At 42.6% G+C, this 22,065-nt stretch overlaps 1 protein-coding gene across 1 annotated transcript in view; it reads right to left on the minus strand.

Moving 5' to 3' along the window:
* LOC129328214 (zinc finger protein 318-like) overlaps positions 1-22,065 on the minus strand; it is an 87,366-nt gene that overhangs the window by 17,783 nt on the left and 47,518 nt on the right. The window contains exons 5-6 of the mRNA XM_054977116.1: positions 10,573-10,669; positions 9,364-9,629 (exon numbers count right to left, since the gene is read on the minus strand). Of these exons, the coding sequence (XP_054833091.1) occupies positions 9,364-9,629; positions 10,573-10,669 (363 nt within the window). The remainder of the gene's footprint in view (positions 1-9,363; positions 9,630-10,572; positions 10,670-22,065) is intronic.

Raw genomic sequence — 22,065 nt, forward strand, 5'->3', positions numbered from 1 at the left:
TAATTCTGTATAGCTCTCATCACATAGTCAATCAATTTGACTCATCTGTATCTTCAGACATTCAGTTTGGTACATTTCTTACCAAAGAAAGAAAATATTGTTGGTTAATCAATCCTTATATTTAATCCTTATAGTTAATTATTTTCTATCTATATTCTGTTTGTTAACCTATATATATCTATATATATGTCAATCTATTAGTCTAACTGCTTATTAATTCACATTTATCTCTTCTCCCCCCGGTAAAGTCTCCCCCCTCTACTTCAATACTTCAGTAGTTCTCAAACTGCCACAGTTTTCCTCCCACCTCCCATTTCTTCTCCAGGTATTGTTTCAGCTTCTCCCAGTCTGTGTTGAACTGCCCTGAGTCCAGATCTCTCAGTTTTCTTGTCATCTTATCCATTTCAGCCATATACAGCAATTTGTAAATCCAATCTTCAATAGTTGGCACTTCTTGTACTTTCTATTTTTGCGCATACAAAAGTCTAGCTGCTGCTGTCATGTAAAATATCAACGTCCTGTGTTGGGCTGGGATTCCCTCCATTCCCAAGTTCAGTAGCAGGAGTTCTGGGTTCTTATTAATTTGAAATTGTAAAATTTCACTCATTTCTCTTATTATTTCCCCCCAGTACTGCCTGGCTACCTCACACGACCACCACATATGATAGAGGGAGCCCTCATGCTTCTTACATTTCCAGCATTTATTAGAAGAGTTCCACACATTCTTGAGGTAAGACTGCCTGCCTGTTTTGATCTTGGTTCACTTTCACTTCAACACACGTGCTCTGCTAGGCTTGGTAAAATAATTCAAATAAGCACAATTTATTCAATATACAATAGGACATTGTATGACTAACTGAGGGTATAGGAAAACAATGCAGAACTGATTAAAAGCATAGGAAAGCTAAGGCACAGAAGGGTCAGACAGTGTGTGTGGGGGGGTATATAGCATATTTCTCACAGTTCCCTTTCTTGATTCCTGAACCTCATGGTGCTCACCAAAAAAGGGTGGTATCACACTGTAATTTTTCTAATTTAATAGGGAGGGGTGGATGATTATGGGTCTCACCTCTCCATGAGGCTCATCTCACTCCTGGGGATGCATCAAATTATAGATACAGGCCACAGTCCTGGATTCTCTGTGACACTTAGAATATACACAAAGTAAAAACACCAATATTCCAAAGCCACTTAACTGGCCTAGTCATATGACTGATCCCAGTCCTTTATTACCCATAAGGGGACCCCAGTGAAGCAAAGAGAAGCACTATAACCAATAACAATAAAAACTTGTGGTAAAACAAGATTTTCTGAGCTCCATCCCTCTTCAACTCTTTTAAGTAGGCCAAAGCCTTTCTTACAGACTGAAATGAGTTAGTAGTAGTTAAAAGAAAGATAAAGATAATTATCAACTTCTACATTCACTAAGGCAAGCCTAGACCAGTGTATGAATGCTTCTTCCTTGCATTCAGGACTAGGTCTATATCCTTCTCAGAGTCTTTTCTCAGCAGAAATGATGAGGTAATAGTAAACAGTTCTCACTCTGCTTTTCAACAAACTGATTCTCCCATGGATTACACCTTCCCTGGCCAAGTATGGCTTATGCATTGGAGTTGAGGAAGCTCTCTGGGCTTCCTAGATCAATAGCCATGTTTCTTTGCAAAGGATGACAGTATATCTCTTGGGGCTGCTTGAAACCATTCTCTCTCACACATCCTTAGGTATGACCCAGTTCCAAATTCAACCTTTCCACATCCACAGATACAGCTCTGCAATGGATACCTACCCTGAAGCCTTCCATAGGGCCAAAGGCCATGAAGTCAAAAGGTGGCTACTTCTAATACTTTAGCAACCTGAAGCCTCAGTACTACCGGGGGGGGGGGAGATCCCCAATTTCTCTTGTTGCTCAAGAGGCTTAAAGGAGGAGAGTTGTTGATTTTAGAACCTCTCAAATCTGGGCACATGCCTGATGCCAAATTTTCTCCTTTGCTGCTAACAAGAGGGCCTCCGAGACATTGTGGAAAGTATTCGGGGTGTCACTGCATTGATTTTTGTGGTCGTTGACATGGTCTTTTAATTTTCAGTGGAAGGAATCCCAGAGCCTTTTTCTAGAAGTCCTGAGGCTTATATCTCACTCCACATCCTTGTGAATGCTTCAAATGGACCTATCCCACAGGGGCAGCATTTCTTTGTTGGCTGATGAAAGCCCCCCAGGTCAATTTCCAATCTTAAGCAACTCTTACTATAAAATTGTATTAACAGAGCAGCTGCAGATTTCTTAGTATTTCTTCCCATAGCCCCAAATTAATTCTACTTTCTGGGAAAGAGACAGGGTGAGGAATTAACAGATGCCTTCGTAGCATAGATGCTCAGAATCCAAAGCACTGAAAGCCTTCTGTACTTCTATCAATATAAAAGCTATCGTTCAAATGAAGATTCATTTCAATGTAATGAAAATGGATACAATCCCACCCAGTCTAAAAGATTAGTTAATATTAGCAGCCTACCGTCTGCCCCTTGGACCCCTGCCTGTCATGGTTGGTGAAGGCCAGCGCTAACGGGCTTTTAGTTCCTTTGGAGACCATTATTAATCTCTTCTTAAGCTCCAGAGTTTTTCCTGGAGCTCTGAAGGAAGCAATGGTACAGCCTCTCCTGAAATAAACATCTTTGGACCCCACTGACCAGACCAATTACCACCTGGTTTCAAACCTCCCATTTCTGGACAAGGTGATTGAGCAGGCGGTGGCAGAACAGTTGCAGGTGTTCCTGAAGTTCCTCACAGACAATCTCTGCAGACACCTAGATCGAGGTGGCTTGGTGCTGCTGGTGCTGTTAGACCTCACAGCAGGGTTCAATACAGTTGATCACAACCTACTGACTCACCACCTCACTGGAATGGGGATTTGTGGGACAGCCTTACAGTGGCTGGTCTCCTTCCTCCACAGTCAGGGACAGAATCGCATTGGGGGAGTGGCTGTCACCTTAACACCCCTTAGTGTGTGGTGTTCCTCAGCCATACTCTCCCCAGTGTTACTGAACATCTACATGCATCCCCTCACCCAGCTGGTGTGGAGTTTTGGGTTGGGTTGTCATCAATATGCTGATGACACCCAGCTCTATCTGCTGATGGACAGCTGGCCAGACTCTGCCCCAGATACTTTGGCCAGGGCTTTGGAGACTGTGACTAGTTGGTTAAAACAGAGCCAACTGAAATTGAATCCCATGAAGAAAGAGGTCCTGCACCTGGGGCGTGGGCTGACAGGTTCTGGGATCCACCTCCTGACCCTTGATGGGGCACCACTGACACCTGTATCAGCGATAAGGAGTTTGGGTGTGATCTTGGATGCCTCCTTGACAATGGAGGCCCAGGTCATGGCAGATACCAAGTCTGTGTTCTTTTATCTTCTCCAGGCCAGGGAACTTGCTCCCTACCTCTCAACCAATGATCTAGCTGTGGTGATCCACACAATGGTCACCTCCAGGTTAGACTACTGCAACTCACTCTATGCTGGGCTGCCCTTGAGACTGCTCCAGAAACAGCAACTGGTCTAGAATGTGGCAGCACGCATTCTGCCTGGGACTCCATTCCGGTCACATATAACATCAGTTTTGCGCCAGCTGTGCTGACTCCCTCTTGAATTCTGGACCAGGTTCAAGGTTTTGGTTCTAACCTATAAGGCCCTTAGTGGACTGGGACCAGCATACCTGCAGAACTGCCTCTCACCATACATTCTCCAGAGGCTGCTTCATTCAGCAGACAAACAGCTACTGGTGGTCTCTGGCTCCAAGGAGGCTCGCCTTGCCTCAACCAGAGCCAAGGCTTTCTCAGCCCTGGCGCTAACCTGGTGGAACTCTCTGGTCTGCATAAACCCAGGCTCATTTGGACTTGTTATCCTTCCATCAGGCCTACAAGACAGAGATGTTCCACCAGACATATGGTGACTGAGGTGGGAAAGCCACCCAACCTGTCCACATCGGTCTCCTGCCATGGGGGGAGTGCATGTCCCCCCCAACCCTGTATCCATCTATAACTGTCCACCCTACCACACGGTTGTTTAGGCTGAGCAGACAGTGCAATATGTGTGCGACTGTTTTAAATATTGTGTTGCTATTGATGATATTTATGCTGCCAAATTTTATTTTATATTTTTATTGTATATTTATACTGTTGTAATCTGCTCTGAGCTTGTTTGCAGGGAGAGCGTAATATAAATTTATATTTAAATTAATTATGTTTAAATATATCCTGTTACAGTCTATTAAAGCATAAACTCTTCCTGCAGAAAATTAAGAAATTTTAAAAGGGGTTGTAAAAGATTAAGAATCACAAGTAATAATCACAACACTGACCTTATATTTCAAATTTACTGGTGGCATCACACACAGAAATAGCCAGTTAATGGAAAAAAGGAAGTCCAGAAAAGTGGCTGGGAAGACTTTAGAATACCTTGACATATTGAGTCAGATTTAGAAATGGTAGGTGTCACAAACCCTGATCCGAGCCTCTCTAATGGCACAGCTCCTAGCCTATAGGCTGTTAGCTAACCATTCTGAACCGCAAAGATTTTTTTTCTTTTATGTATTTTATTTTCTATAATTTTCTTATTTAACTGGATCCTCAGTGTCCTTGGTAGTAAGGGCAGTTAAAGGGGGGGAGGGTTGGACAGGTCCTCAAAAGCAGGAATCCAGGCTGAAAGAAGCCTGCAACCCTCAGAAAGGCAGGTCCCTGGCATTTGGAGACAAGCCTGGGCAAGTCTTGGATGGCCTTAAGACGACTAGAAAGGAGGCTACACTGTCCCATGGTGAGCTGGAAGCCAAGATACTGAATAGTCTGAGAACAGAACTGCAGATTGCTGGAAGAGATGACATGGCCTCGTCAGAGAGCATAGTGATGCTACCTTTGACATTTGCGGCTTGAGACATAGAGCAAAGTAAAATGTCATCAATGTATTGGAGAAAAATAGTCTGGAAACAAGACGATAAGACTACAAAGTCCATGTACTTTTTTGGCATGGAGATCTCTGATGATGTGTAGTTTGAGATGTAGTCAAAATAAGGAAACAATTTTTCTAAGAAGTTGGTTTGAAAGTTTGGATTGTCACTTATCGCTATTTGGTCTGATAGTTTATCCATGACTATCATGTCTCAGATTTTGTTTTTCCATTGTGATATAACTGGTACTTTATTTGATTTCCACAACTGTGCTATCAAGAATTTTGCTGCCATCAACAGAAGTGCCATTAGTTCTTACCTGGTATAGGTGAATTATTCCAGAAGATTAACGGAATTACTTCAAGTTTGTGTGCGATATTGTTACTAATTATAGACTCTATTATTTTCCTAATTGTATTCCAGAAGACTTGGATTTTTGGACATGTCCACCAACAACATAAAAAGGTTCCAGTCATACCACATCCCTTCCAGCATCTCAAGACACCTCCTGACTCATAATGGTATAAATTTCGTGGCCTGAGATACCATCTAGTGGTTAGTTTGAATGCCTGTAGTTTGATGTTTAATGATTTGTTGGAAAATATCTTTGAAGACCAGATAGATTCCCATTGTTGTTGATTTATCGTTATATTGTAATCTCTTTGCCATTCCTTTTGTTGTGGTATGATCCTTGACCAATTTTCCCTATTTAATTGTTTATATATTATTGAGAATAATCCTTTTTGGTCTATCAATTTTATTTTATAGTAAAATTTCAAAAGGTGTGAGTTCTCTCTGTTATTTTATTTCATCCCATTTTAGACACCATATAGTGGATTTGGTAGTATTGCAACCATGGTGTTTCAAAGTCATATTTTTGTTCCAGTTCGGCCACTGGTATAATTTGTCCTTTCTATATGATGTCAAAAAGTCTGTTTATTTCTTTTTCCTCCAGATCTTATATGATTCAGGATTCCTTCCGGGTTCAAACCACCACCGGCCTAAGCAAGTTGTGACAGGAGATGTTTCTGGGGCCAGAATATTTCTATACTTGTTCCAAAGATTTAGAGTTAGTAGTAAGAATGGGTTTGACATTTTGAGAGCTTCCTTTTGATTTATTCCATATTTGTGTCCCTGTAAATTATTTGGTGTAACATCAGATTGTTCAATTTGTAGCCAATCTAATGATTTGTTTTGATTTGTGTAAATTAAAATGTTTTTACCTGAGCTGCTGTAACACAGTAGTTAAGTAGTTTAGTTACAAATCAGCCCTCTACTGGTTCAAAGCCCACTACTGCCATGAGCTCAGTAGGTGGCCTTGGGGAAGCCACTTCTTTCAACCCCTGCTCCCCAGCTGTATTGTGGGGATAATAACAACATTAACTTGTGAGGCACTAATCTGTCTAGGAGAGGTTTACTGTTGCTGCTGCTGCTGCTGTGACTTGACACAGAGAAATTTTGCAAATTGCTTTCAAGTCCATGCAACGATTGTATAGGGTTGCTTGTATATACTAACATGTCATCCACAAATAATCTTAATTTACAGTTCCTATCATTAATTGTAATCCCCATGAATATCTGGTCCCGGCCAATTACCCTATTACCTGAATAGCAAGTATATTCCCTTGCCCTTTGATTAAAGGCTCTCCATACATCTTCAATGCCATATTCAATTAATATTTCTTTTAGTTTTGAAGGTACATCAGAATTATTTTTGCAGAGGACTCTGTGAATTTTATCCAGATTTAAGTCAAGAACATAACTGATCACAGCCAATAAGTTTCCCCTTGTTTAAATGTCAGGTTTTCCAAGGTATTTCTGATAAATTTAATTTGGTCAGCATTTGGGGCATAAATGGAGGCTCACCTTTTACAAAAAGAAAACGTCCCTTGGGGTCTATCTGTAGTTTGGAATGGAGTGTTTTTTGAAATAAGAATGGCAACCCCCCAGCTTTTGAGGTACCTGGAGCCTGGAATGAGGAGTTAAACCATTAGAATTTTAAAAGTGTTTAGCTGGTGTTTTTTTGTGTTTCCTGAAGAAAAATAAAGTGGGAATGTTCTTTGGTTAATTCATTGCGTGTTCTTTTAAGTTTAATGGGGTGATTAAGCCCTCTTCAATTCCATGAGATGACCCTCCAACATTTGGACATTGTTGATTAAATGACGTTTGTTATTAATGCCCCCTTCACACAGGAAATAATTAAATTAAATTAAATTAAAAACTATGATACTCTCACTTCTTTGGTTTCAGATTAAAATAACAAAAAACCTTTTCTAGTTCATTCACTCAAGGTTTCTGTATGACTGGAATTATATTCCTTTTTTTTTTTTTTACAGTTTAGAGTATTGTTTTCCACCAATTTAGTGTTATCGCCAACAATTAAGAAAATCTAACGATGGTTTAACTGAGATTTCTCTTTTAATACTTTCTCATTATTAAACTAAATATAAAAAGGTGTCTTATTAATTAAGCTTAACTATTAAACTTTAAAATAGAACTTGAACAACTATACAACTATCTATATCTTCCAATGTGTTAACTTATAATCCCTATTTTGGGGTCAGGTACCACAGGGCCCTAAAATACTTCAGGGTTCAGGGAGTTTGTCTGGTACTTTCCTTGGCCTTGGACCACAATATGTAGTGGGGGAAAATAGTGGTTAAAAGCAGGGTGGATTTGATTTAAATCAAACTGATTTAAATCACGATTTAAATCACGAGTCATTAAGGCTTGATTTAAATCATAGTTTTCTACATAAAGACTAATTCTTGCTGGTATAACTTTAATATGCAAGTAGATGCCTGCCTTACCGATAGGTAAAGGAACTTCATTAAAGTATTCCCAAACTGGGTCTCTTTTACGGCCTGCTGCCATTATAGGTTTTTTCCTCCAAGGAAAGAATGTGATAAACCTCAGGTCATACACACAAAAGATCCAAAGACTTGTGCAGTATTGTGCTCAAAAAGTTTCACTTTCATTTTGTACTGCTTGCCCCTCTCTCCTCACACTTAGTTTCTTCTTGTGCAGATCTATTCCACTCCAAACAATAAACACTAAAACTTTTTTCGCTTCATAATTCAATGCTTCTTTAAGTTTTGTTTCTCTTCAGATTTTTTCTCTGGTTCTTTGATATAGGAATTGAATTAGAACGTCACATGGGCAGTTAGGACAGGCTATGGCCATAAGGCCTATGTGAAAGGCTTTCACAATGGCAGGGGCAACTGCCTCCTCTAATTGCAAAATTTCTGCCACCATTTTGCCATAAACACTCCTAAGTCACAGTTTCCTTCTACATATTCAGGGATCCCCTCATTTTAAGATTATTTTGTCTTACTTTAAGTTCCAGTGCCGCAATCCTTTCCTCTGTCATTGTCTCGTTCGATTGGAGGGTTCTGACTTCTTTCTGCACAATCATAGCCAGTTCAAGTGCTGTCTCTACAGCCTGGGTTGCTTCTTTTAGGCTGTCCGTGAAGTCTTTACTTTGAAGATGTATAGGAGTCAGGAGGTCAGTGATAGTTTTTGTATAGTCTTGCAAGTCTTCTTTAAGGTTGCTAATTATCTTTTTTTTGTTGTAGGTATGTCGTCGTTTTCGGCGGGCTTCTCTCTGCCCACCATTTTGGCCCCAGCGCGGATCTGTGCAAAGTGAGTTGGCTACTGACTATCCTGCTGCTAAAAAGGCTTCCAGAGACCCTGTTTTCTTCGGAGTCAATTTAGTGTTCACTGTAGATGATTTTCCCATCTTTGAATTTTTTCTTTTGTATTCGGATTGCTTCTTTTTTTGTTAAAGGAGGGAGGGTTTCAGGAGCTCCGCAATTATGCGACTGCCATATTCCCGGGTCGATCTGCCCCCCACCCCTTAAAGATTTTGATACTTATTTTTGATTTTTGGGATTGGTCTTGGCAATTATATCTATAAGGGTTTTTTTCTTTCAACCTTTTTGGTTACCCAGTTCTCTTTGAGTTGAAGTTCTGCCCTTCTTTTTTCTTTGCTGAAGAAATTGTTTAATCAGAAAACTGGTAAATGAAAGAGCAATTTTCACTTCTTGATGCAGATACTTTTATTGATGACTACACAACACAGAACAGTAAATAAATATATTTATTGAAACTGTTTAGATTAATAGGTTATAGTTATACCAACTTTATATTATTGCAACAATTAATTTCAATAAAAAACTAAACAAAAATTATAAACACTATGCAAAATTCTAAGTGTATAATTCATAGTCCATTAATAGAAACTATTCTAATCTTGTTCTGAAACTCTGCTATTGCTTAGAATGCTTATACTAAGGCAAGTTACCCCATAAAATATGGAGAACCCTTCTGAAGACAAATAAGGCTTATTGAGCTAAGATGGATGGAAATAAATGACTGCTGAATAGCCCCTTTTAAAAAAGAGATTGTTAACACCAGAACATCAAAGCTTACCTTGACCGAGTTAGATGTATTCTCCTGAGTTTTTGTATTATCTGATTTTTCTTCTTCTAAGGAGTCTGCATTTTCTGAAGCTTTCTTACATGGCATCTCCAAAATTTTAATCACATGTGAAATCTTTTCAAACTGAGAGTGCTTTGTCTCCGCTATACGAGACTCTGTCTGCAGCTGAGCAATCTCCTTCACAATATTTTCTTGTACTCTATTCACTTCTGCAAGCAGGGGGTCCTTCTTCTTACATTTATTGCACAGCATCTGCACTGGACCAGTCAAAATAGAGGAGAAGTTAGGACAAGAAAATCAAATTAGCATGCAATTTTGTTTTAGATAATTAAAAATAAATCTATCATTTTTCTAGACCCACAATCATATACTGTGTATGAATGACTGACTCCATAACTGGCAAGATATTTGTCTAGAGTCAAAAGCAAAACACATCAATTAATTGTTTAGTTAAAGCAACTCCCTAGAATTTTCAGCAGAGCAAAGTTTAAAAAGAATCCTTTCCAGCAGATTATGCAACACCCAGTATTCAGTTACTCTGGAGGACCGATAATAGAGTGGCTGAGGCCTGTTGCTTGTTAGTGCTGGTATTCAGAGATTTACTGCCTCTGAATGTGGAGGTTCCCTCCACCACAGCCAGTAACCACTAATGGACCTATCCTCCATGAACCTGAACAATCCCCTTTTAAAGCCACCTATGCCAATGTCCACCCTGACCTGGATAGCCCAATCTCATCAGATCTCGAAAGCTAAGCAAGGTTGGCCTCAGTTAGTAATTGGATGGGAAACCTCCAAAGAAGACCAGGGCTGCAAAGGCAGGCAATGGCAAACCACCTCTCTTAGTCTCTTGCTTTGAAAACCCCAGCAGGGGTTGCCATAAGTCAGCTGGCTTCATGGTACTTCCACCACCACATGCATGTGGCCAGCCTATCGCTACATCTTCTGGCAGCAAATTCCACATTTTAATCACTCATTGACTAAACAACTATTTCCTTTTGTCTACCTTGCATCTACTGTCCATCAACTTCATTAAATGGCCTCAAGTTCTAGTTTTTTTGTGAGAGGAAGAAAAAGTTTTTTGTCCACTCTCTACCCTGTGTATAATTTTATAAACCTCTATCATGTCCCCCCACCATTTTGTAGTCTGTTTTCTAAACTGAAAGGTCCCAGAATCTAGGGAACAACGGGAAAAATAAGTACATTGCTGTTTAGAACGTCTATCCAATTCAGTCTTCAGGAACTGAAGCTTCTTCTGCCATGCTTCTTTTTTGGACACCAGTTTATCTTCTTCTGTTACCTGGAAAGAAGGAGGAAGCATATTAAGATTGTTAGATTTGGTCAAGAAGATCAAAGAACATGTCTTTACACAAAAAAACAGAGCTAGCCTGGCCTCACAGTTTTTATTTATTTTTTATTTTATTTGTTTATTTTCAATTTCTATTCCGCCCTCCCCAACTAGCAGGCTCAGGGCGGATTACACTCTGCAAAACAACACACTAAAAACTTACATTTTACAATTTTAAAACAACCATATAAAAGAGTGCAATATAAATATTTAGAAAGGTACAAAAAAGCAGCGCAGAAGTAGTCAGTTGATCAATCAGTCTGCCACCTACTCCACCATATTAAAATTATTTGCGTGGTAGGTTAAAACAGTTTGATGGCGGATACCTCTAGTTCACCTCTATTTGGCCGGTAGGGGCCCAGCTCAGCCTCAACTGTATGTCTGGCTGAACAGCTCTGTCTTGCAGGCTCGGTGGAAGGATAACAAATCCTGCCGGGCCCTGGTCTCGTTGGACAGAGCGTTCCACCAGGTTGGAGCCAGGACTGAAAAGGCTCTGGCTCTGGTCGAGGCTAAGCGGGCCTCTCTGGGGCAAGGGACCACTAACAGTTGTTTGGCACCTGATCTAAGCATCCTCTGGGGCACGTATAGGGAGAAGTGGTCCCGCAGATATGCCGGTCCCAGTCCACATAGGGCTTTATAGGTAAGTACCAAAACCTTGAATGTGATTCGGTACTCCACTGGCAGCCAATGTAGCTGGCGCAATACCCGTGTTTTATGTGCACTGCCAGGCACTCTGGTGATGACACTCGCCGCTGCATTTTGAACCAGCTGCAGCCGCCAGATCAGACCCAAGGGAAGCCCCATGTAGAGCGCATTACAGTAGTCTAACCTAGAGGTAACCATTGCCTGGATCATGGTCGTTAAGCTGAGGGTTGAGAGATGGGGCAAGCTGCCTGGACTGTCAAAGATGGAAAAAAGACCTGACAACCGCTGCTACCTGACCCTCCATTTTCAGGGAGGCATCTAGGACCACCCCCAACCTCCTGACCTTCAGAACTGGCATAAGCAACGCCCCATCAAGGGCCAGGAGCCCCGAATCAATGCACCCGCAGCTCAAGTACAGGATCGCCATCTTCATAGTATTTCATTTCAGCCGACTTTGCTTCAACCATCCAGTCACAGCTTCAAAAGCATGCCCCAGGCCATCCAGGGCCAAGACCGTCCATCAGCAGATATAACTGGGTGTCATCAGCATACTGGTGGCACCCAAGTCCTAAGTTCTGCACCAACTGGGCGAGGGGGCGCATATAGATGTTAAACAGTAATGGGGATAGTATTGCTCCCTGTGGCACACCGTATATCAATGGGTGGCGGGATGACAACTTCTTCTCCAGTGCCACCCTCTGTCCCTGACCATGGAGAAAAGAGACAAGCCACTGTAGCGCTGTCCCTTGTATCCTCACATCGGCAAGGCAGTGGGTCAAAAGACTGTAGTCAACCATATTGAACGCTGACGAAAGATCTAATAATATCAGCACTGCTGATCTGCCTCAATCCAAGTGTCTGCGGAGATCGTCCGTGAGGGTGACCAGTAGTGTCTCCGTCCCATATCCTGGGTGGAAGCCGGACTGGAAAGGATCCAGGGCTGAGGTATCCTTCAGGAATCTCTGCAACTGCTCCTCTGCCACCTGCTCAATCACCTCACCCAGAAACGGGAGGTTTGAGACTGGGTGGTAACTGACCGGGTTGGCAGGATCCAATGATGGTTTCTTTAAAAGAGGCCTCACGACAGCCTCCTTTAGTGCCCCAGGAAAACCTGAGCCCAAGTACAAGTTGATAATAGCCTCCAGGGAACCCCGTAGTCCATCAACACCAGCTTCCACCAGCCACAACGGACACGGGGCCAGGAAGCATGTGGTAGGCCTCACTGCTCGCAGGACCCTGTCAACTTCCTCCCCAGAAAGTGGGCTGAAATGATCGAATATCGGCCCAGAAGACGGCCAAGGGGCCTCTAGTTCATGTACCGTATCAATTGTGGCTGGTAAATCGTGGTGGATTTTGACAAGCTACAGAGAAAGTCTGGAGGCCTACAACAGAACCACCTTGAAGAGGGGCATGAAAGAAACACAGGAGTAAAACAGTGTTTCACTTGCCTGTAACTGTTGTTCGTCTAGGTCTTCATGCAGGCACACATTGGGGACTGTGCAGCCGCAGGCCAGCCACCGGAAAGATTTTTCCAAGCTCTTAGCCACTAGAGGGTGCTCTCGCACCACAACTCATACATGCGCACTATTTCCCAACGCGTGTCGTGTTGCTGGGCGGAGCAATCCCTCTTCCTTCAGTTCCTCCGAAGCCGCTGCAAGTTAGCTATGTGCCAAGACTCACAGCGGGGTAGGAGGGAGGGAATGTGTGCCTGCATGAAGACCTAGACGAAAAACAGTTACAGGCAAGTGAAACTCTGTTTTTGTCTTCGGTCTTCAATGCAGTCCCACATTGGGAGTATAACAAGCTACTCACCAATGGAGGAGGGTGTGAGTCCCCTCGGTGAACAATGAATGCAGGACAGCAGTCCACACAGCTGTATCTCTTCTGGCATTTACGTCCATCAAGTAGTGGCGTATGAACATGTCTGTGGAAGACCAAGTAGCTGCCTGACAGATGTCCCGAAGGGGAGTTCCCTTGCTGAAGGCTGTAGAGGAAGACTGTGCCCTGGTAGAGTGAGCCCTGATGGACACGGGGCACAGAACCTTAGCTGAGACATAACCACGTCTGATGGCTGCCACAATCCATCTTGAAAGGGACTGGCTGGCGAGACGTCCGGCTTGGAATCCATGAAGGTCTAATGCAGCTCTAAGAGCTGAGCTGTCCAAGCTGCTGTTTTGGAGGCTAGAGGGGCGAGGATTTGCCCGTAGCCAACTGTTCTCAGGCGGAGAACAGGCGTAGAACGCTCAAGAACCTGAAGGCACGTTGATCTCGGGCGAGGGGGGTTCCTACGCAACGGACTCCCTCTTGTCCCTTGAGGTCCCAACCGAAGAGAGGTTTTGCCAAGATCTCTGCAGCAGTCTTGGAGCCAATTCGGTTGGCATAAGACCCTCATACCCAAGCTTCATACAGAGACAAGGGGATTTGAAGTGAATTGAATATTAAAACAGTGGTTACAACCCGAGAAAACGACTAAGAAGGTAAAGATTACTATCTCTTGAAACGGGACTGAGTACTTTAAGAAGCAAAGTATTAAAGTGATTTTAAAAACTGCCGCAGGTTGACTGTAACGAGGGGAAACTCCGGCAAGAAATTTTTTTTTAAAAGGACTATGTATAACGAAGTTAGGAGAGAAAGTTGATAATTGTTTACATACCTGCGGGAAGAAAGAGATAGTGGACTGTGGGAAAGCCTCATCATCGCGAGAACTGCTGTGTGGGGCAGAGGAACAGGAAGTACGTCAGAACGATAGAGAAGCTGGAGAGAAGCAGCCCTTTCTATGAGACAGGAAGCAGAAGAACGCCATTTTGAAGAAGGGAAAGGTCGTGGCTTCAGCGGAAGAGGAAGTAGGCCATCTTGGATTGAAAGTAGAGTTGAAATAACCATAGAGAAAAGACGCCCGACATTTTGGACTGTGTAAAGGTGTTTTTTAAGAAATAAATTAAATGTGGGACTTTTAAAAGTTAAAGGACACAAAGTTAAACGCCACGGAGTTAAGGAAAAGAGCGGACTCATGGGAGCGAGGTAAAGCCAGCCCCACGATGTCGAAAAAGGAGTGGCAAGCAGCAATTGAAAGTCTAGATAAAAAAGTTTCAGAAGGAAATAAAGAAGTTAAAGATATGATACAGGTGATGGTGAAGGAGTTTAAAGAGACACTTAAGAAGGAATTGGCGGAACTGACGAAAGGTATGGAAAAAATACAAAATGAACTGCAAGCCACACAGCAAAGGGTTAATGTAGTAGAAAATGCAATGGACACTTTAGCAGACACGCAACGAACTGAGATGAGGGAGATGAGAGGCAGAATGGTTGTAGCAGAGAGTAAACATATGGAGAAACAACTGAGATTTCGTGCTTTGCCGGAAATTGAGGGAAAATCTGCCCAAGAACAGATTATAGAAGTTTTGGCTGGATACCTGGGGAAAGAGGAAGATGAAATTGCGGCTTTCCTAGATGTGGTATACAGAATAAACTCAAGATTCGCGACCCAGAGGAAATTACCAAGAGATATGATTGTGCAATTCACGACTAGAAATATAAGAGAAATGATTGCGAGTAAACAATTTCAGGATCCATTGGAGGTTGACGGCAAGGCGGTGATTATTATGAAGGAATAGCCCAGATCGGTGCTGTTGGATCGGAAAAAATATAAAGACTTGGTCCAGATCTTGAAGGACATGAAGATAAGATACAGATGGGAAATACCAGAAGGGCTGTCCTTCGAATTTGGAGGAGTTAAAAAGCGCATCAGATCTGAATTGGAGATGGAAAAGTTTATTAGGGACAATGTAAAGGACTTACCAACAACAAGATTATGAGTATGGAGTGCAAAATAATATCTTGGAATGTAAATGGACTTAATTCTCCTAACAAGACAAAAAATATTTTCCACTGGCTATTAAAACAAAAATGTGACATGGTGTGTTTGCAAGAAACCCATATTAAAAAGCAAAATACAAAATATTTAAAGTGCGCAAAATTGGGAAGTGAATTTGTGGCTGCTTCAAAAAAAAAAGAAAAAAGGCGTGGTGCTGTATATAAAAGAAGAATTACAGCCTAAATTAGTAGTGAGTGATGCAGAAGCTAGATATTTAGCAGTGGAAATTATGTGGAATTTAAAAAAGCTGTTGGTGATTGGAATATATGCACCTTATGGAGCAAAAGAAAATTTTTTTGATGACTTGAGTAAACAATTTGATGGACTATCTTATGACCAGATAATTTTAGCTGGAGACTTCAATGGAGTTACTAATTTGGAGGAAGATAAGAAATCTGGAACTGCACAAAAGAAAAGAGGATTGCTACCAAAATCCTTTTTTGCAATAAAGGAACAAGAGACTTTAGAAGACGTGTGGAGGAGACAGAATCCCAAATCTAGACAATATACATTTTATTCTGCAAGACATTCTACTTTATCAAGAATTGACATGATCTGGGCCTCCAAGGACTTAGCGCTATGGACTAAAGAGGTGGAAATAATGCCCATGGTAGGCTCAGATCACAACCCAATCATGTGGAGATCTGGGAAAAGAAATAAAAGAAAAGGATGGAGAATAAATGAAGATCTTTGGCAAGAAGAAAACAATATTGAGTTGTTGCGAAGGGAGACCAAATTCTTTATACAACATAATATGAACAGGGAAGTTTCGACTAATAAAGTATGGGACACTTATAAAGCAGTGACCAGAGGCATACTAATGGACTTAAATGCAAGAGCTAGAAAAGAAAAAGAGAAGAAGAGGTTAGAGATTATGGAGAAAATAAAAGCCAGAGATACAACTTAAGAAGAGACCAGGAAAAAAGAAGATATATCAGGATATTAAAATCCTACAAGAACAATTGACGGCAATGAATAATAAAGAATTGGAATGGAACCTCAAGAGAATGAATCAGAGGTCGTTTGAGGGCGCAAATAAACCTGGGAAATATTTGGCGTGGCAGTTAAAGAAAAGAGAACCATAAATAAAATTTGTGAGGAAAATAAGACACATTTGGAACAAGCAGCCATTAGTAGAGCATTTTTCAAATTTTATGCAAAGCTGTATCAAAAAAAGGAAGTGAACAAAGACTTTATAATGAGCTATTTGGAAAAGATGAAGCTCCCTGCAATTTCTGAAGGTTGGAGAGAAAAATTGAATAGGGAAGTGACGGAAGAGGAAATAAAAGAGGCAATTCAGCTAACAAAATTAGGAAAGGCACCAGGTCCTGATGGACTAACAGCTAAATTTTATAAGGTAATGGCTAATGAACTCGTGCCTTTCCTGAAAGAAGTGATTAATGGAGTTATGCAAGACCAAGAAATCCCCGATACTTGGAGAGAAGCTAATATAACATTGATTCCTAAGGAGGGACAAGACTTGACCAATGTTAAAAATTACAGACCAATTTCGTTGTTGAACAATAACTGTAAAATTTTTGCGAAGATTTTGGCGGAAAGAATAAAAGGATGGATGTCTGAATTTATTGCAGAGGAGCAAGCTGGATTTTTGCCAAATACACAAATTAAAGACAATTTGAGGACAGTTATAAATGCTATTGAATATTATGACAAGCGTTGTGATAGAGAAGTTGGTTTCTTCTTCGTGGACACTGAGAAAGCATTTGACAACTTGAACTGGGACTTTATGTTTGCCACTATGGAAAAGCTGCAAATGGGTGAAAAGTTCATACGAGCAGTGAAAGAAATATATAGAGACCAGAGTGCAGCAATTGTGATGAATGATGAGGTAACTAAAAATCTGACAATAAGTAAAGGTACAAGACAGGGTTGCCCTTTGTCACCATTGTTGTTTATCTTGGTTTTGGAAATATTGATGATTCAAATACGGGAAGACGATGCAATCCGAGGAATAAAAATAAAAGAGTTTTCCTACAAGGTCAGAGCGTTTGCGGATGATATAATGTTAATTGTGGATGATCCAATCGAGAATATGCCAAAGGTGATGGAGAAAATAATTTGGAGACTTGGCTGGATTTTTTGTAAATAAGAGGAAATCAAAGATATTATGTAAGAATATGTCCAAACAGAAACAACAAGAACTAATGGAAATAACGGATTGCGAAGTAACAAATAAGGTAAAATATCTGGGTATTGAACTGACTGCGAAAAATATAGACCTATTCAAGAATAATTATGAGAAATTGTGGACACAGAGCGAGATTTGATAAAATGGAATAGGTTAAATTTGTCATGGTTGGGAAGAATTGCAGCAGTAAAAATGAATGTATTGCCAAGAGTGATGTTCTTGCTACAAACAATTCCAATTATCCGAGACTCCAAACAATTTGAAAAACGGCAAAGGAAAATATCGGACTTTGTGTGGGCAGGCAAGAAACCTTGTGTGAAAATGAAAGTATTACAGGATGCCAAAGAGAGAGGTGGATTGCAACTGCCCAATCTAAGACTATATTATGAAGCAATAGGTTTGGCATGGATAAAAGAATGGATGACACTGAAGAATTGCAAATTGCTGGCTTTGGAGGGACATAAAAAAATATTTGGATGGCATGCGTACTTGTGGTATGACAAAGTAAAAGCAGACTCTATGTTTCTACATCATTATATTCGAAGAAGCCTCTTCACAATTTGGAAGAAGTATAAAAATTACCTACAGGACGGAATTCCTTCTTGGGTGGTTCCATATGAAGTAATAGATCCGAGGACTGTCGATAATGAGCAGCAATGCTTAACCTATAAGGAGATAACTCGAGTAGAATCTTCAAAATTGAGAATTAAAACAGAGGAGGAGTTGTCTTCATGTTACAGTTGGTTTCAATATAGACAGATCAGAGATCTTTACAATTCGGATTGTTTGAAAGGAGGAATAAGAACGGAGAACTCAGAACTAGAAGAGGTAAATTTTTCAAGAAGGTAAAAAGGAAATCTCAAGGATTTATAAAGTACTTTTAAAATGGTTTACAGAAGATGAGACAGTAAAAGTACAGATGGTGAAGTGGGCTATAAACTTTAATAAAGAAATAACAATGGAGGCGTGGGAATATTTGTGGAAAACGACTCTGAAGACTACAGCTTGTACAAGTATTAAAGAGAATGTCTACAAAATGATTTATCGTTGGTATTTGACACCAAAGAAAATTGCATTAGGAAATATTAACATGTCAAATAAATGCTGGAAATGTAAAAAACATGAAGGATCACTATATCATATGTGGTGGACTTGTGAGGTAGCGAAGCAATACTGGGGATATATAATTGAAGTAATTAATGAGGTTTTGCAAACCCAAATAAATAAGAACCCAGAATTGTTGCTACTGAACTTGGGAATGGAAAGTATTCCAACACAGTATAGAACATTGTTATTTTACATGATTACAGCAGCGAGACTCTTGTATGCACAGAAGTGGAAAGTACAAGAAATACCAACTATAGAAGATTGGATGTATAAATTGTTGTACATGGCTGAGATGGATAAAATGACCAGAAAACTTAAAGATCTTGATCCAGGACAGTATAATGCAGACTGGGAGAAATTGAAACAATATTTAGAAAAAAAATGGGACGTGAAAGGAGAACTGTGGCAGTTCGAGAATTATTGAAATATAACAGAAGAGAGAAGTGACTTTACCGAGGGGGGAATTTAATTATAAAAATCTAAGCTATTAATGGAGTTATGATAAAATCAAAAACTATAGAGTACTAAATAATGGATGTTTCACTATGGATATATAAGATTAAGATAGTTAGATATTATTTACAATATATAGTTTAAGTGTATGTAAGAGATATTTGAATATAACAATTACCTTATAGATTTAAAAGAAGCCTAGAAAAACAGGGTTTCTCACCTGTAACTGTTGATCGTCGAGTCTCTTCTGTGCAGACACACATTGGGACTGCGCAGGCGCAGGCCAGCCGCGGAGAAGATTCTTTTAGCTTCTAGAAATGTGACGGGGACGTTCGGGCCCACCGCGCATGCGCGCCGGTGTTCCCGCCAATTTTGAAGTACAAGTACCCGAACGTCCCCGGCATTCCCTCAGTTCACCTGAGCCGCCTGAGAAACAATGGAGAAACCAAGCACTCACAGCGGGGCAGGTGGGAGGGAATGTGTGTCTGCACAGAAGAGACTCGACGATCAACAGTTACAGGTGAGAAACCCTGTTTATCGTCGTCGTCCTTCTGTGCAGCCCCACATTGGGAGAATAGCTAGCATCTCACCAATGGGGGCGGGCGTGAGTGTCTATGTGAACAGAGAGTGCAGAACAGCCGTGCCAACAGCGGATTCACGGCGTGCATTCACGTCTATGGAATAATGTTTAATGAAAGTGTCAGCGGTAGACCACGTTGCAGCTTGGCAGACGTCTTGGAGCGGCACTCCTCGCAGGAAGGCAGCAGAGACAGCTTGTGCTCGAGTAGAATGAGCAGTAATCGACAACGGGCACCGAACTCCAGCTTGCTGATAACAAAGTTTAATTGCAGACACAATCCAGCGAGAAATGGACTGGGCAGAAGCTGGCGAGCCCTTGCGAGGGCCAGAGTAACATAAAAACAAGGCAGGAGACTTCCTGAAACACTTGGTGCGATGTAAATAAAACAATAAAGCACGTTTCACATCCAATGTGTGTAGAGTACGTTCCTCTGGGGAAGAGGGTGTAGGAAAAAAGGAAGGAAGGACCACCTTTTGACGCAGGTGAAATTTTGAAACCACCTTGGGCAGGAACTGCATACTAGTGTGGAGCATGACCGTACCGGGGAAAAACTGCAGGAAGGGGGGGTCACACCTCAGAGCAGACAACTCCCCAACCCGCCTGGAGGAAGTGACTGCAACCAAAAAGGCCACCTTCTGCGTGAGCAGAGGCAAGGGACAGGTAGACAGGGGCTCAAAAGGGGAGAGCATCAGACGGGAGAGCGCCAGGGTCAGGCTCCACTGAGGAATAGGATGGGCCCTAGGAGGAAAGGACTTTAGTAGGCCCTTCAGGAACTGTTTGGACAGCCAATGTGCAAACACAGTCTTCCCATCAATCTGCTCATGGAAGGCAGAGATAGCAGCCATGTGCACCTTAACACTGGAGAACGCTAGGCCCTGGGAGCACAGGTCCAGGAGGTAGTCCAGAATGACAGGCAGCGGGCAAGTGAAAGGGGAAACCCCTTTGGGGGCTAACCACCTAGAGAAACGTGACCACTTCCTCTGGTAGGACAACCTGGTAGACGGCTTCCTGGCATTCAGAATCACATTAAGCACCCTAGTAGAGAGGCCTAGTCTGGGGCTCAGAGGAGCCAGGCAGTCAGATTTAGCACTGCCACATCGTGATGCCACACTCCGTCCCTGAGTAGCAGGTCTGGGGCGTGTGGCAGCGGGAGACACCGCCCCTGTGACAGGGAAAGTAAAAGGGGGAACCAATCCTGGCGAGGCCACCGAGGGGCAATCAGGATACAGTGGGTTCGGAAAGCCCTGATCCTGGAGAGGACCTTGTGAAGGAGCGGGAAGGGCGGGAAGGCATAAAAGAGCCCCGGAGACCAGGGTATCTAGAAGGCATCCCCCAGTGAACGATGGCCAATCCCAGCCCGGGAGCAGAACAGTGGGGCTTGTCTGTTGCGGGCTGTGGCAAAGAGGTCGACCAAAGGCGTGCCCCATGTGCGGAAAACCTCGTGGAGATAAACCGTGTTGAGGGACCACTCGTGCTGGGGCAAAAACACCCTGCTCAGCGTGTCTGCTGCTGTGTTGTTCTCCCCCGCAATATGAATGGCCCTGGGCAGGACGTTGTTGGCAATGGCCCAAGTCCAGAGTGTAGTCGCCTCCTTGCAGAGCTTGAGCGAGACCGTTCCTCCCTGCTTGTTGAGATAGTAACAGGCCGTGGTATTGTCCGACAGGACCTGCACCCGCTTGTTCCGAATGACATCTGCAAAAGAAGCAAGGGAGTAACGGATCGCTCTAAGCTCTAACAGGTTAATGTGCATGCTCATTTCAAGGGAGGACCAAACACCTTGAGCAGACAGGTGTCCACAACGCCCTCCCCAGCCTAGATTGGAAGCGTCCGTAAAGACGATGACCTCCGGCAGGAAGGGACCAAAAGGACAACCCTTGGACAAATTCTCAGGGTCAGTCCACCACACCAAGGACCGCTGTATCACCCTCGGGACGGAAAACCCACGGTGTTGACTCATAGTGAGGGGGTTGAAAACCCGAACAAACCAATTTTGTAGAGGCCTCATGCGCAGGCGTGCAAAACACACCACCCCTGTGGAGGAGGCCATAAGGCCTAACAACGTTTGAATCAGGAGGGCAGTTTGGAACCGGTTATGCACGAAGTGGCGGGCCAGGGAGGACAGCCTGCTCAAGCGGTCCGGGGGTAGATAAGCCCGGCCCAGCAGAGAGTCAAAGTGGACCCCAATGAATCTAATGCTCGTACCAGGGGACAGGACCAACTTCCCCAAATTGACCACTAGCCCCAGACCGTCTAGGGCGGACAAGGTGAGGGCGATAGAGGCCCGGAGGGAGTCAGAGGAGGGACCCACCAGGAGCCAATCATCCAAATAGGGATAGACAAAACAGCCACTAGACCGTAAATGTGCCACCACGGTGGCCATACATTTAGTGAACACCCTGGGCGCCGAGGCCAGGCCAAAGGGCAAGGCCGTGTACTCATAGACAGCGCCTCCACAGGTAAAACGGAGATATTTCCTGTGGCCCTCAAAGATGGAAATGTGGAAGTAGGCGTCTTTGAGATCCAAAATGGCCATCCAGACG

The sequence above is a fragment of the Eublepharis macularius genome, chromosome 1 (assembly GCF_028583425.1).
Source record: "Eublepharis macularius isolate TG4126 chromosome 1, MPM_Emac_v1.0, whole genome shotgun sequence".
Lineage (NCBI taxonomy): Eukaryota > Metazoa > Chordata > Lepidosauria > Squamata > Eublepharidae > Eublepharis > Eublepharis macularius.